The sequence below is a fragment of the Myxocyprinus asiaticus genome, chromosome 3 (genome assembly GCF_019703515.2).
Source record: "Myxocyprinus asiaticus isolate MX2 ecotype Aquarium Trade chromosome 3, UBuf_Myxa_2, whole genome shotgun sequence".
In the NCBI taxonomy this organism is placed as follows: domain Eukaryota; kingdom Metazoa; phylum Chordata; class Actinopteri; order Cypriniformes; family Catostomidae; genus Myxocyprinus; species Myxocyprinus asiaticus.
The window spans coordinates 485,880-500,523 of record NC_059346.1 but is presented as its reverse complement, the minus strand read 5'-3'; the positions used below and the strand labels follow the sequence as shown (position 1 = coordinate 500,523).

Here is a 14,644-nt window from a genome sequence, read left to right as displayed (position 1 = left end):
TGTTTCTTGTAATGTTTCCAGTAGAGTAATGTTTTCAGTAATGCTTTCCATAAAGTTTCCAGTAGAGTAATATTTTCTGTAATATTTTCCAGTGGAGTACTGTTTTCAGTAATGTTTTCAGTAGAGTAATTTTTCAGTAAAGTTTCCAGTAGAGTAATATTTTCTGTAATATTTTCCAGTGGAGTACTGTTTTCAGTAATGTTTTCAGTAGAGTAATTTTTCAGTAAAGTTTCCAGTAGAGTAATATTTTCTGTAATATTTTCCAGTGGAGTACTGTTTTCAGTAATGTTTTCAGTAGAGTAATGTTTTCAGTAATGTTTTCAGTAATGTTTCCAGTAGAGTAATGTTTCCAGTAATGTTTTCAGTAATGTTTCCAGTAGAGTAGTGTTTTCAGTAATGTTTTCAGTAGAGTAATGTTTTCAACAATGTTTCCAGTAGAGTAATATTTCCAGTAGAGTAGTGTTTTCAGCAATGTTTTCAGTAGAGTAATGTTTCCAGTAGAGTAATGTTTTCAGTAATGTTTCCAGTAGAGTAAAATTTTCTGTAATGTTTTCCAGTGGAGTAATGTTTTCAGTAATGTTTCCAGTGGAGTATTGTTTTCCATAAAGTTTTCAGTAGAGTAAAATTTTCTGTAATGCTTTCCAGTGGAGTAATGTTTTCAGAAATGTTTCCAGTAGAGTAATATTTCCAGTAGAGTAATGTTATCAGTAATGTTTCCAGTAGAGTAGTGTTTTCAGTAATGTTTTCAGTAGAGTAATGTTTTCAGCAATGTTTCCAGTAGAGTAATGTTTCCAGTAATGTTTCCAGGAGAGTAATGTTTTCAGTAATGTTTCCAGTAGAGTAATGTTTTTAGTAATGTTTCCAGTAGAGTAATGTTTTCAGTAATATTTTCAGTAATGTTTTCAGTAGAGTAATGTTTTCAGCAATGTTTCCAGTAGAGTAATATTTCCAGTAGAGTAATGTTATCAGTAATGTTTCCAGTAGAGTAGTGTTTTCAGTAATGTTTTCAGTAGAGTAATGTTTTCAGTAATGTTTCCAGTAGAGTAATGTTTTCAGTAATATTTTCAGTAATGTTTTCTGTAATGTTTTCAGTAATGTTTTACATAAAGTTTCAAGTAGAGTAATATTTTCTGTAATATTTTCCAGTGGAGTAATGTTTTCAGTAATGTTTCCAGTAGAGTAATGTTTTCAGTAATATTTTCAGTAATGTTTTATGTAATGTTTTCAGTAATGTTTTCAGTAGAATAATGTTTTTAGTAATGTTTTCACTAGAGTAATGTTTTCAGTAATGTTTTATGTAATGTTTTCAGTAATGTTTTCAGTAGAATAATGTTTTTAGTAATGTTTTCACTAGAGTAATGTTTTCAGTAATGTTTTCAGTAGTGTTTCCAGTAATGTTTTCAGTAATGTTTTCAGTAGAGTAATGTTTTCCATAAAGTTTCCAGTAGAGTAAAATTTTCTGTAATGTTTTCCAGTGGAGTAATGTTTTCAGTCATTTTTCCAGTAGAATAATGTTTTCAGTCATATTTTCAGTAATGTTTTCAGTAATGTTTTCACTAGAGTAATGTTTTCCATAAAGTTTCCAGTAGAGTAAAATTTTCTGTAATGTTTTCCAGTGGAGTAATGTTTTCAGTAATTTTTCCAGTAGAATAATGTTTTCAGTCATATTTTCTGTAATGTTTTCAGTAATGTTTTCAGTCATATTTTCAGTAATGTTTTCTGTAATGTTTTCAGTAATGTTTTCACTAGAGTAATGTTTTCAGTAGAATAACGTCTTCAGTATTGCTTCCAGTAGAGTACTGTTTTCCATAAAGTTTCCAGTAGAGTAATGTTTTCAGTAATGTTTTCCAGTGGATTGATGTTCAGTAATGCTTTCAGTAATGTTTTCAGTAATGTTTTCCAGTAGAGTAATGTTCCCAGTAATGTTTTCAGTAGAGTAATTTTTCAGTAAAGTTTCCAGTAGAGTAAAGTTTTCCGTAATTTTTCCAGTAATGTTTTCAGTAATGTTTCCAGTAGAGTAATGTTTCCAGTAATGTTTTCAGTAATGTTTCCAGTAGAGTAATGTTTCCAGTAATGTTTCCAGTAGAGTAATGTTTCCAGTAATGTTTCCAGTAGAGTAATGTTTCCAGGTATGTTTCCAGTCATTTTTACAGTAGAGTATGTTTTCCATAAAGTTTCCAATAGAGTAAAATTTTCTGTAATGTTTTCCAGTGGAGTAATATTTTCAGTAATTTTTCCAGTAGAGTAATGTTTTCAGTAATGTTTCCAGTAGAGTAATGTTTTCAGTAATGTTTTCAGTCATATTTTCAGTAATGTTTTCTGTAATGTTTTCAGTAGAGTAATGTTTTCAGTAATATTTTCAGTAGAGTAATGTTTTCAGTAGAATAATGTTTTCAGTAATGTTTCCAGTAGAGTAATGTTTCCAGTAATGTTTTCAGTAATGTTTTCCAGTAGAGTAATGTTCCCAGTAATGTTTTCAGTAGAGTAATGTTTTCAGTAGAGTAATTTTTCAGTAAAGTTTCCAGTAGAGTAATATTTTCTGTAATGTTTTCCAGTGGAGTAAAGTTTCCAGTAATGTTTCCAGTAATTTTTCCAGTAGAGTAATTTTTCCAGTAATGTTTTCAGTAATGTTTCCAGTAGAGTAATGTTTCCAGTAATGTTTCCAGTAATTTTTCCAGTAGAGTAAAATTTTCTGTAATGTTTTCCAGTGGAGTAATGTTTTCAGTAAATTTTCCAGTAGAGTAATATTTTCAGTAATGTTTTGAGTCATATTTTCAGTAATGTTTTCTGTAATGTTTTCAGTAATGTTTCTGTAATGTTTTCAGTAGAGTAATGTTTTCAGTAATGTTTTCAGTGAGATTTCCAGTAATGTTTTCAGTAGAGTAATGTTTTCAGTAATGTTTTCAGTGAGATTTCCAGTAATGTTTTCAGTAATGTTTTCAGTAATGTTTCAAGTAATGTTTTCCAGTGGAGTAATGTTCAGTAATGTTTTCAGTAGAGTAATATTTTCTGTAATGTTTTCCAGTGGAGTAATGTTTTCAGTAATTTTTCCAGTAATGTTTTCAGTAATGTTTCCAGTAGAGTAATGTTTTCAGTAATGTTTTTGGTAATGTTTTCCATAAAGTTTCCAGTAGAGACATGTTTCCAGTAGAGTAATATTTTCTGTAATGGTTTCAGTAATGTTTTCAGTAAAGTTTATAATAATGTTTTCAGTAATGTTTTCCAGTAGAGTAATGTTTTCGGTAATGTTTTTCAGTGGAGTAATGTTTTCCATAAAGTTTCCTGAAGAGTAATATTTTCTGTAATGTTTTCCAGTGGAGTAAAGTTTTCAGTAATGTTTCCAGTAGAGTAATGTTTTCAGTAATGTTTTTTAGTAATATTTTCAGTAGAGTAATATTTTCAGTAGTTTTTCAGTGGAGTAATGTTTTCCATAAAGTTTCCAGTAGAGTAATATTTTCTGTAATGTTTTCCAGTGGAGTACTGTTTCAGTAATGTTTTCAGTAATGTTTCCAGTAGAGTAATGTTTCCAGTAATGTTTTCAGTAATGTTTTCAGTAAAGTAATGTTTTCAGCAATATTTTCCATAAAGTTTCCAGTAGAGTAATTATTCCAGTAATGTTACCAGGAATGTTTTTTTAAGTATTGTTCTCAGCAATGTTTTCAGTAATGTTACCAATATTTTTTTAAAGTAATATTTTCAGTAATTTTTTCAGTAATGTTTTTTCAGTATATTTTTCATATATATATATATATATATATATACACAGACAGACATATAGAGATTTCTTTCGGTTGATGAACATTTCTTCATCCTGTGTTGATGTAATGAAATGAGCTTGCATCCCATCAACAACATCAAAACACTGGGTAGCCCCATGATTGCTGTGATTCCCTGTGAATGCCCCTTTTTTCTCTGCAGCGAGCGCACATCCACAGGAAAAAAAAAACACTATGAATTGTCGGACGATGTGCGGTCTGGTCTGGAGACGGCATATTATATGTAGTTTGATAGATTATTCTGCTGATGGATGGCAATTAATCCACGCTTCACAGTTTAATTTTGATGTGGCCAGGGAGCACAGAGTTGCCAAAACCTTTATCTCCAGAGTAATTAGGTTGTTTCGGTTTGTGGGAGAAGTAACTGCATCTTTAAGTTTACAATAATAAAAACACCCTCACGATTCAGATGATACCATTTTAAATGTCAATGTCAGCATTTATAATATTACAATATTATATTATTAAAATACATAGACTTAATTGTGATTCAGGCAATACCTTTTTAGAAGGTCAGTGTCATTATAATATTCTAATATATTGTTTTTAACGTGGATTGTCGACAGCAGCCATGCTTCGGTCATTTGTGAGTCACTCTTAGGGAGTTTAGGAGCTACTTTTAGTGTTAAAATGCTTCATGAATTACACTTAGATTAAAATTTCCTAAAAATTAAGAGTGACATAATTTTTAATAGTTGCTCCTAAATTTCCATGTTAGGAGCTATTTTTGGCCTTAAGATTTTTGTGAATACGGTCCCAGATATATTAAAGACTATGAAATTGACCCCATATGTTAAAAATCATTTCACTTTCAGTGTCATTTTTGCCATGAGCCATGGTTCAATTTTGACCTGCCTGGCGGGTGGTCTACAAATTCAGAGATGTTGATTGCTGGTGCTAATGTGGCCAACCCAGTTTAACTGTTTCCAGTCTCCTCTCTCAGTGTTCCAGTCTATAAAAAGGCCAAAAATTAAGAAAGGAATAAAATACAAATGTAATCTTATGATGTTTCTTGTTTCTTATGTTTTATCAATTTACTAATCTTAAAAAAAAAAAAAAGCATTGTATTTTTTGGTGTTCTTTTCTTACCTACATTAGAACTTGTCCCAATCTTCCAAATTTGCCTTCAGGTTCCAAACTTCAACAATGTGACGTTGCCGCCGAGTGAACAGGTGACGGCACAGGAGATCGACAGCTACTTCAGACAGGAACTCATCTACAAACGGAATGAGAGGATGGGGCTACGAGTCAAAGCCCTGCTGGAGGAACATCCAGACAAGAGCTTCTTCTTTGCCTTTGGAGCAGGTCAGTTTCTCTCTACATGTTTCCTTGTTTTAAACTTTGAGCTTTGAAGCCAGTGGTTATTCTGATGTACATTGCTTCATTCTCTTTCTTAGTTTCAACGTTTAAAGATCAGAAATGATCATATGCAATAAAATCATTTTCACCCAGTCACGTTGGGTGTTAGTGTTTACACACTAGAGAAAGCACTGCTGGTCACTTACAGAGCTGGACAGAGCATCACTTACACAAATTGCATTCTTCCTCTACATCTTTTTGATACACCATTCTGATCAATGGATTCGCTGCATTCTAACACAGTGTAAAGTCTAGTGTGTAGGTGCCGTTACATGTCTGGGGTGCTTTGATGCAGTTTATGATTATATCCAGCAGCCTTGAGATGTTTGAGGGTTATTGAAGGAGCAAATTACTTTTAGCCCAAATGCAAACACTGCTGCTAAAAATAATACAGTGGTCACGTCCGAGAGATTAAATGAGATTATGGTCTCACTGAGTCTGGTAGTTGTGCACTTTCTTGGAAGAAACTGAGACCTTTTTTAAAGTATGTAGAACTGAAAAATGGACTTTTCCCATAATAAAAGGGATTTGTCAATGTTGAGTTTGGAACAATACTTCACACCATTACTCCTAGACTTTGATGAATTCACCACATAAAGCTCTTTAGTCTCACATGGAAATAAAGCTTGCTCTCCTCTACACTCTTTACTAGTAACGACCCCTCTCTCGCGGTTCAACCAGAGGTCATGTGTAGATCAGTAGCCATGCATTAAATTAAATGACCTGCAATTCTGATTAAAGGTACTTAGAACAAATGACTGAAATTCTTTTCATTGTGGCCGCAGCACTCGTGCAGTGAGCACAGAGTTTCTTAAAGTCGAAATGATGGCGACAAGGCCTTTTTATTTTTTAAAGATGACAGTCTACTGGCACCTCAGTCATTCTCTGAATCTCACAGATCAGCGTGGAAGGCTGAGTGCTTGTACACTTCTGAAATCCCTTATTGCCACACTGTCTACTGAATGTTGAGGAGATTATAAACATGAGGGAACTTCAGAGACTGGATGGATTGGGATAGAGCCCATGTGTAGAGCGCAGTGGTCTGGACTTTTGTGGATGTTGTTCTGCTAATCAAAGTCTCAAAATCACTCATTCTTCTGCACTCGTGTGTTATAGACTCACGTAAAACACTGCAGTGCTTTTACCCTGGACTTCCCTGAGGTGTGAAATTTAAGCTTTCCTAAGCACACAAACACACTTTCTTATTAGTGCCGTTTAAGTCAAGCATTACTATTATTCAGAGTTAGAGTAAGTGATTTGAACAAACCCCTAACCCACAGGTGAACACAAGAATCTAAGCAATCTCTGATTTAGTTTTGTGTTTTCAGTGGTGTTTGCTAAGGCACTATTATTAACCCTTTATACTCTGGTGCATTTTTGGGCTGCCGCCCACAATTTTTCACAGTCAAATTTAAATGCTCACCATTCACACATACTGTGGACTAATTCCCAAAAATTTGTCTCAGTTTTCAGAAAACCCCCCAAATAATACAAAAAGAGACTCCAATTAGTCATAAGTAATATTCTGTGTGTTTACAATCTTATGATAAACAAAGTAAAAATAATAATTGTTGTCCTAACTTTGTAAACATGTAATTCTGGTTCTGTTCACTCTCTCACTTTGAAAAGTCTAATTTTATTACACTAAATGGCAGCAAGCACTAGAAATTTTTTTTTGTTCTCTATCACATTCCATCACAATACACAGATCTGAAATGTAGGTGGTGCTCTAACGCATTTTATCCCTCACAGATATGCTCATCCATAGACATTCAGTCTAATTTTCAGTTCAAGCACCACCCTCATAGTTTCATTGAATATCTCGGCCTCTGAGTGGACTAGAAGCTCAATCTAGGTGTCATTAGAAAGCTGAGATCCTCCCCGATGATATATAACATTTCATCTTCAATAGTCGAAAACATATTTTTCGGATGATTTGTTTGTTTGTCATGCTTTTTGTCACTATTTCCCAATCCGTTTCACCAGGGATGAACTGCTGAATATTCGGCAGAGCATACCTGATAATTTGCCGGTGTTTGATTATTCGGACATTTATTAAACATCTTAGTCAGAGGCACAGCGGTGCTCTACAAGCAATCCAAAAGACACATGTGAGGGAAGACTCCGCTGCCGAGTATACATCTGGTGAATGTCCACTCCCCAGCCGATAAAATGGAGGAACTGCTTCTGCTCACGCAAACAAATAAGGACTTTTCTTACTCCGCTGCTCTGTGTTTCATGGAAACCTGGCTGAATGAAGCCATCCTGGACAGCGCGTTTCATCTGCCGGGCTTCCAGCTGTTCAGAGCGGATTGTGTTGCAGAATCATTGGGGAAAAGAAGAGGTGGTGGAACATGCTTTTACATCAACGAAAGTTGGTGTACAGATGTAACAGCATTGAAGAAGATGTGCTGTCCTAATTTAGAAGCACACTTCATCAACTGTAAGTTGCTCATTCATTCTGGTGTGTGTTTATATCCCGCCACAACTATGAGTGATTGCAGCATTGTAACAGCTGGCTGATCACATCACAGACACGGAGCAACAACACTCAGACTCACGTATTATTATTCTGGGAGATTTTAATAAAGCTAACCTCACTTGTGAACTGCCAAAATACAAACAACACATCACATGCCCCACCAGAGACAGAAATATACTGGACCACTGGTACACCACTGTAAAGGATGCATATCGCTCTGTCCCACGTGCAGCTTTAGGACTCTATGATCACTGTCTGGTTCATCTTCTCCCAACCTACAAGCAGAAACTAAAATCAGCTAAGCCTGTAGTAAGGACTGTAAAATGATGGACTAATGAAGCAGAGCTGGAACTACAAGCCTGCTTTGACTGCACTGATTGGCGAGTTTTTGAAGCTGCAGCCACAGACCTGGACGAGCTCACAGATACTGTGACATCATATACTGCATCAGTTTCTGTGAGGATATGTGCATTCCTACTAGGACATTTTTGTCATTCAATAACGATAAACCATGGTTTACAGGAAAACTCAGACAGCTTCGTTATGCCAAAGAGGATGCTAACAGAAGTGGGGATAAAATATTGTTCAACCAGGCCAGGAGCACACATACTAAGGAAATCAGAGTGGCTAAAAGAAGCTACTCTGAAAAGCTAAAAAAAACAGTTTTCAGCCAACGATCCTGCATCTGTGTGGAAAGGCCTGAAAAGCATCACAAAGTACAAGACACCTCCCCCTCGCTCTGTAGAGAAACAACTAATGGCTGATGAACTGAATGTGTTTTACTGCAGGTTTAAAAAGGCCAGTCTCACACCCCTCACCCACTCTGATCTTCACTTCACACAAACACCAACACCTCCTGGAACCCCCATCCTCTCACGTCTGTTGTCATGAGGTCATTTGACTGACTGGTTTTGGCCTACCTGAAGGACATCAGTGGACCCCTGATGGACCCCCTTCAGTTTGCTTACTGAGCAAACAGGTCTGTGGATGATGCTGTCAATATGGGACTGCATTATATCCTGCAACACCTCGACAGACATGGGACTTATGCAGTGATCATATTTGTGGACTTCAGTTCAGCCTTCAATACCATCATGCCTGATCTTCTCTCAACCAAACTGACCCAGCCCTCAGTGCCCACCCCAATCTGTCAATGGATCACCAGCTTTCTGTCAGATAGGCAGCAGCTAGTGAGACTGGGGAAACTCATATCCAGGACCCTCACTATTATCACTGGTGCTCCTCAGGGATGCATTCTCTCTCCACTGCTCTTCTCCCTGTACATGAATGAGTGCACTGCAAAGGACCCCACTGTCAAGCTCCTGAAATTTGCATGCAGACGGTTGAACAGCTGGCTGTCTGGTGCAGTCACAACAACCTTGCTGAACACCCTCAAAAGAGTGGAGATGATAGTGGACTTCAGGAGAAATCCCCCCCCCCACACACCCCACCACCATCCTGAACAGCACTGTGGCAACAGTGGAGTCATTCAGGTTCCTGGGCTTTACCATCTCTCATGACATGAAGGGGGACACCCACATAGACTCCATTGTGAAGAAGGCTCAGCAGAGGTTGTATTTCGTTTGCCAGCTGAGGAAGTTCAACCTGCCACTGAAGCTTCTGACACAGTTCTACTCAGCTGTCATTGAGTCTGTCTTGTGTACATCTATAACTGTCTGGTTTGGTTCAGCCACCAAATCAGACAGAAGGAAACTACAACGGACAGTCAGGACTGCTGAGAGGATTATTGGTGCCCCCCTGCCCACCCTCCATGACCTGTACGTCTCCAGAGTGAGGAAACGTGCAGGTAGAATCACTCTAGACCCCACAAACCCTGGCCGGCGCTACAGAGCACTGAGCACCAGGACATCCAGGCACAAGAACAGTTTTTACCCTCAGGCCATTTTCCACATGAACAATTAAACTGCCTCAGGACTCCCCCATAGTGCAATAATGTAAATAAATAGCTCATGTACATTTGTAAATTCACATATTTAATTCAATAACTGTACATACCCCTGCCTTGCACAAACATTACCACTTGCACATGTACATACGCCATTCTGTTATATGTCCTATTATTTGTATGTCTATTTATACTCTTACCTTGTTTTATATTCTGTTATGTTCTGTGTGCTCTAGTTTCTCCTATCACCAAAAAAACAAACAAATTCCTTGTGTACGTGAGAATACAAAGCACATTCTGATTCTGATCCTGTTGAGTCTCAGCACTGTGACCCCGCATGACACCTCACATACCCAGAATCACCCCACTGCGGGTTTGTTTAGCACACTGCAGACTGAAGCTGATAAGATAATGTTGTTCAGGGTTAAAATAACAAAGAATGCCTGTGAGACAATGTTAGCCATTAGCATTCCATTGTGTGTGATCATGGCTCATTAGCACAGATCTCAGGTCAGCGAGTAATGACAGGAATTCTGCTCCAGTGTTTGTGTTCCTCTCAGAATCGTGTACACAAGTGATGCTAACAAACACTGTGTTTTAATCTTGTCAGATGATGCGTCGGGATCACACCTGAAAGATCTTTATCATGTCACATGTGATTACCACATCGTTTTCTGTGGTACACAACTATAGAGCTAAATTAATGACAAAAAGATCTGAATATGGCATTTAACAAAATAGTATTTTCTATGACGTATTTTTAGGGAAAATGAAAGTGCGGAGGCCCTATTGTTCTTTTAAGGATTATTATTATTATTTTCAAGGTTCTGTACTTTTGGGGCACTTAGCAGGCATGAAAAATCTTGAAATTTGCACACACAGAGTCGTCGGCCATTAGGACAGAGCAAAAGTTGCAGGGGGAGCTCTGTAGTGCCCCCTTTAAAATGGGCATGTAAGGGGGGCTCTGTTGCACCCCAAGTTTCACCTAGAGTCACCAGACTTGGTACATATATTGTTCTCATCAAGCCGAACAACTTTCATACTTACAGTCATTAGCTCGCCATCAGGAAGTCAGACATTTTGGATTTTCTGAAAATCGCAGGCTCTGAACTTTTAAATATTCCTCCTAGGGGATTCATATGACTGGCTCCAAATTTGTGCAACATCATGCCAAGACATTGTAGATGCTAAATTATGAACGGATTTTTGATATTTTGAATGGTGTCGCCATGGCGAAGCAATACCTTTATGGTGAAAAATGGGAAACAGGAAGTGCCTTATATCTTCTGTTTGCATTGTGTGATTTTGATGAAAATTCAGCTGTATATTTGGTAATGGGGACTGATCACATTGATGCGGCTATTATGGGTCACGGTCATAGCACCACCAACTGGCAGCAGGAAGTATGGCACTTTTAACAGACTTTGAAATACAGTAGTCCTCTTATGTATACATGAATTGCTTCAGAATTGTTTAGAATAATGTCAAATGCCAAATGCATGTGTCCACCTTGCATTGTTTTCCGAAAGCCACCTGGTGGAAATGGACCCATAGCGCTTGGGCCCATCAATCGCTGCTTGCAGCTATATTATAGATTTGAATTTGAATTTAGTAAATTTGAATTCTGGACATGTGACATTTAACAAAATTGATTTGTTTTTGTGGTGTATTTTATAGCTTTGCATTTTTAAACAGCAGATTTTGTGTTCTGAATTTTTTGTGTTCTGAAGATGAAATTAGCTGTAAATATCCAGATTATAAAATTACAGCTGTAGAAGAAATTCAATGTTCAAAATTCAAAATGCAGAAATTCAGATTTTACGGAAAGTAGGTCAAGCTTCTGAGTTCCACGGGGGAAAGTTGAGGGTTTCAGAAAAGTCGAACATAGCATTTTGGCCAATCACAGAACTGCTACAAGTTTCTGACCTCCGTGAAGTTGGCACCCCAATAAATCATTACCAAAATTATATATATTTATGCATTTACAAGTGACTTACAGTGCACTTATTACAGGGACAATCCCCCTGGAGCAACCTGGAGTTAAGTGCCTTGCTCAAGGACACAATGGTGGTGGCTGTGGGGATTGAACCAACAACCTTCCACTTACCAGTTTAGTGCTTCAGTCCACTACACCACCACCACCAAAGTATACTATTCATTTGCGCTGCATTTGTGCTGATATGTGCTGCAAAATATGAATGTTTGTGCTGGTGTGGTATTTGAGATATTAGTATTTCTTTGGCTGTGTGATGTCATATATATATATATATATATATATATATATATAATTTTTTTTTTTTTTTTTTAATTGTGCTGTGTTCATTTTCTGTTGAACCAATTCTGTTGGTAGGGTAGGTTGTGTGAAAATGACTGAAAAACAATAAATACATCTGAATGAAGCATATTTTGTCCTCTCATGAGATATTGCGATTAATCGCGATTAACTACAAGAAAACATGCAAACATTTTTAATATTTTCTAGTTCAAATGTTTAGGATTAATCCTGTACACAAAACTAAATTGTGCCTAATTATAGATGTCTATACAAACCCTTAAAAAAACAGTCAACAAGTGTCCAGCATACACAGAAATCATTCAAGACTATTTAAAATGTAACCCAGGATGCACCTCATGAAGTTGCTTAAGAGAGTGAACAGAGTGTGCATGAGCTGGAATCTACACAAAAAGGTTACACTGAAGAAGCTCAAACATTAGATGGTTCTGATTTAATTAGTTTTGGTCACTGCATAATTTCCATACTTCCATTTGTGTTACTTCTTAATTTTGATGACTTTATACTCTAAATTCTAAAATGTGCAGGAACAAATAATAAAGAATAGGTAAGTGTGACCAAACAGGTACTGTATGGAAGTAATATAAAAAACAAAAGTTCACAGATGTTTGCTCTCTGGTCATGCCAGGCTGTGTGACACCCTGGCATAGACCAGCTGCCAGTAGTAAAAAAAAACATAACTTAAGAAAACCCTTAGTGAAGTACCCTTACAGTATTTATTACTAAGATCTTCTGAAAGGGTTTGTTGCATCTGGGCACATGACTTCAGTCTCACCTGTATAAATCGTAGTAAGAACAAGTTACAATCCCTCTATTGCGACACATTAAGAAACATTCTGTGCTGCATTACTTAACCTACCGCTTTGTAAATCTCACGTTCATAAGGGTATTTTTATGAGGTAGGCTTACTTTGATTCAGCGATGTACAATAACACAAACAAATGGCATGTTCATGCACTGTTCTAGTCTGACACTGAGGGGCCGTTCACATTGAATGCATATTTTGTGTCCGTCCGCGCTGTTTTATAATTGTTTCTCAATGAAAACATACGCTAGACGAACGTCTATGATGGCTTGTTTGTGTTTTTAGACGCCATGTCAAGTTAAACAGAAGCTAAACTCTTAAATGTTTTACTCTTTTCGTGGCATTGCATCTAATTTTAGTGCAACAAGTTTTCAAACATTGTGCTGCCATATAGGCCTATAAAATCATGCAAACACTGTCAACAAGTCACGCAAGCTTCTAGCAAAACTTAAACGAATAAAAGCACATTCAGAGCTGAATACTGTGGCTGTTTACTCGCGAAAAAACTTCTGAACAATTAGTTTATATAAACATGATGTACTTTGTTCAGCAATGTCACATACAATGTTTATTTTAACGGCACAAACTGGCACAACTCGAGCACAAACGAACAGCACCGGTTTGGAGCGATTTGGACCACATGGGGTGGAAAATGACATCACACAGCCAAAGAAATAATGTCTAATATCTCAAATACCAAACCAGCACAAACATTCATATTTTGTGGCACATATCAGCACAAATGCAGCACAGATGAATAGTATAATTTTGGTAATGATTTACTGGGGTGCCAACTTCACGGAGGTCAGAAACCTGTAGCAGCTCTGTGATTGGCCAAAATGCTATGTTCGACTTTTCTGAAACCCTCAACTTTCCCGTGCAACCCGGAAGCTTGACCTTTGGCCTAATTTTTGGAAGACCTGAATTTCTTCTTTAGCTGTAATTTTGTAATCTGAATATTTACAGACAATTTCATCTTTAAAAAAATTCAGAACATAAAATACAAAACTATAAAATATACCACAAAAACAATTCAGTTTAGTTAAAGGCCACATGTCTAGAATTCAAATTTAAATCTTTATTGTCATTAATTTAGCTCTATACACGAGATCTTATTAAATCACAATTACACGGCTTTCTGGAAAGCTTGATTGTGATTGGTCAAACGCAGCAATCTGCAGTCAAATATTTGTGTATAATGACATTAAACTGTATGATTGACAGTTTGTCTCAGGCAAGTGATTTACTACAATGTTTTGCCAGTTTCATAGCTCTCGTATCACACACACTCTCATTCTTCTTACATCATAAAATCCTTTACACTCCTATACATAGTTCATGTTCATCATATCCAGTGCTCACAGTCAGATCTCAATGTGAAACATTTCTCAAATTCTTCAAACACCAAACTTCATTCATGAAACTTTTGTAGATATAGGAGTAAATTCAGAGTAATTTGCACATAAAATGGACCTTCATGAAAACTTAAGGAAGTCCTCAGACTCGCTAGTAAATGCTGTTTACATCTATGCGGGACAGTAATGAAATCGTTTATATGAATCTTTCATTTAGATTTAACAAACACAATAGCGTCTCAAAGAAAGTGAGGACTTACTGTCATCACATGTTTTTTCTGTCATCAGATGCTCTTTTGTGAATCAAACAGTTCAAGAGGTCAATAAAAATGGTTTGACATGTTCACCATCATTAATCTTCTCTGGATCAGTTCACATCGTATCGCCAGCATCATTTGTGAAACTTCTCGGGTAAATCATGATGAAACGGTGATATACCTGCAACTGGAAGAATCTTCAGAGAAATGAATAGAATATCTGAAGAAGATCTTTGACCGAAACGCTGTAAGATATTACAGATTTGTGAGCTATACGGCTTTTTCTATTTTTCCCTGTTGTATTGTGTACGCACCTGCACACGATGTGTTTATTTATAGGTTTAACAGCATTAGCATTGACCATACGTTATCAACTGAATGTGATTTATCGATGCTGATACTAAATTATGA

At 36.7% G+C, this 14,644-nt stretch overlaps 1 protein-coding gene across 1 annotated transcript in view; it reads left to right on the top strand.

Moving 5' to 3' along the window:
- Positions 1–14,644, top strand: part of LOC127423435 (metalloprotease TIKI1-like) — an 82,723-nt gene that overhangs the window by 31,665 nt on the left and 36,414 nt on the right. The window contains exon 4 of the mRNA XM_051667731.1: positions 4,907–5,081. Within this exon, the coding sequence (XP_051523691.1) occupies positions 4,907–5,081 (175 nt within the window). The remainder of the gene's footprint in view (positions 1–4,906; positions 5,082–14,644) is intronic.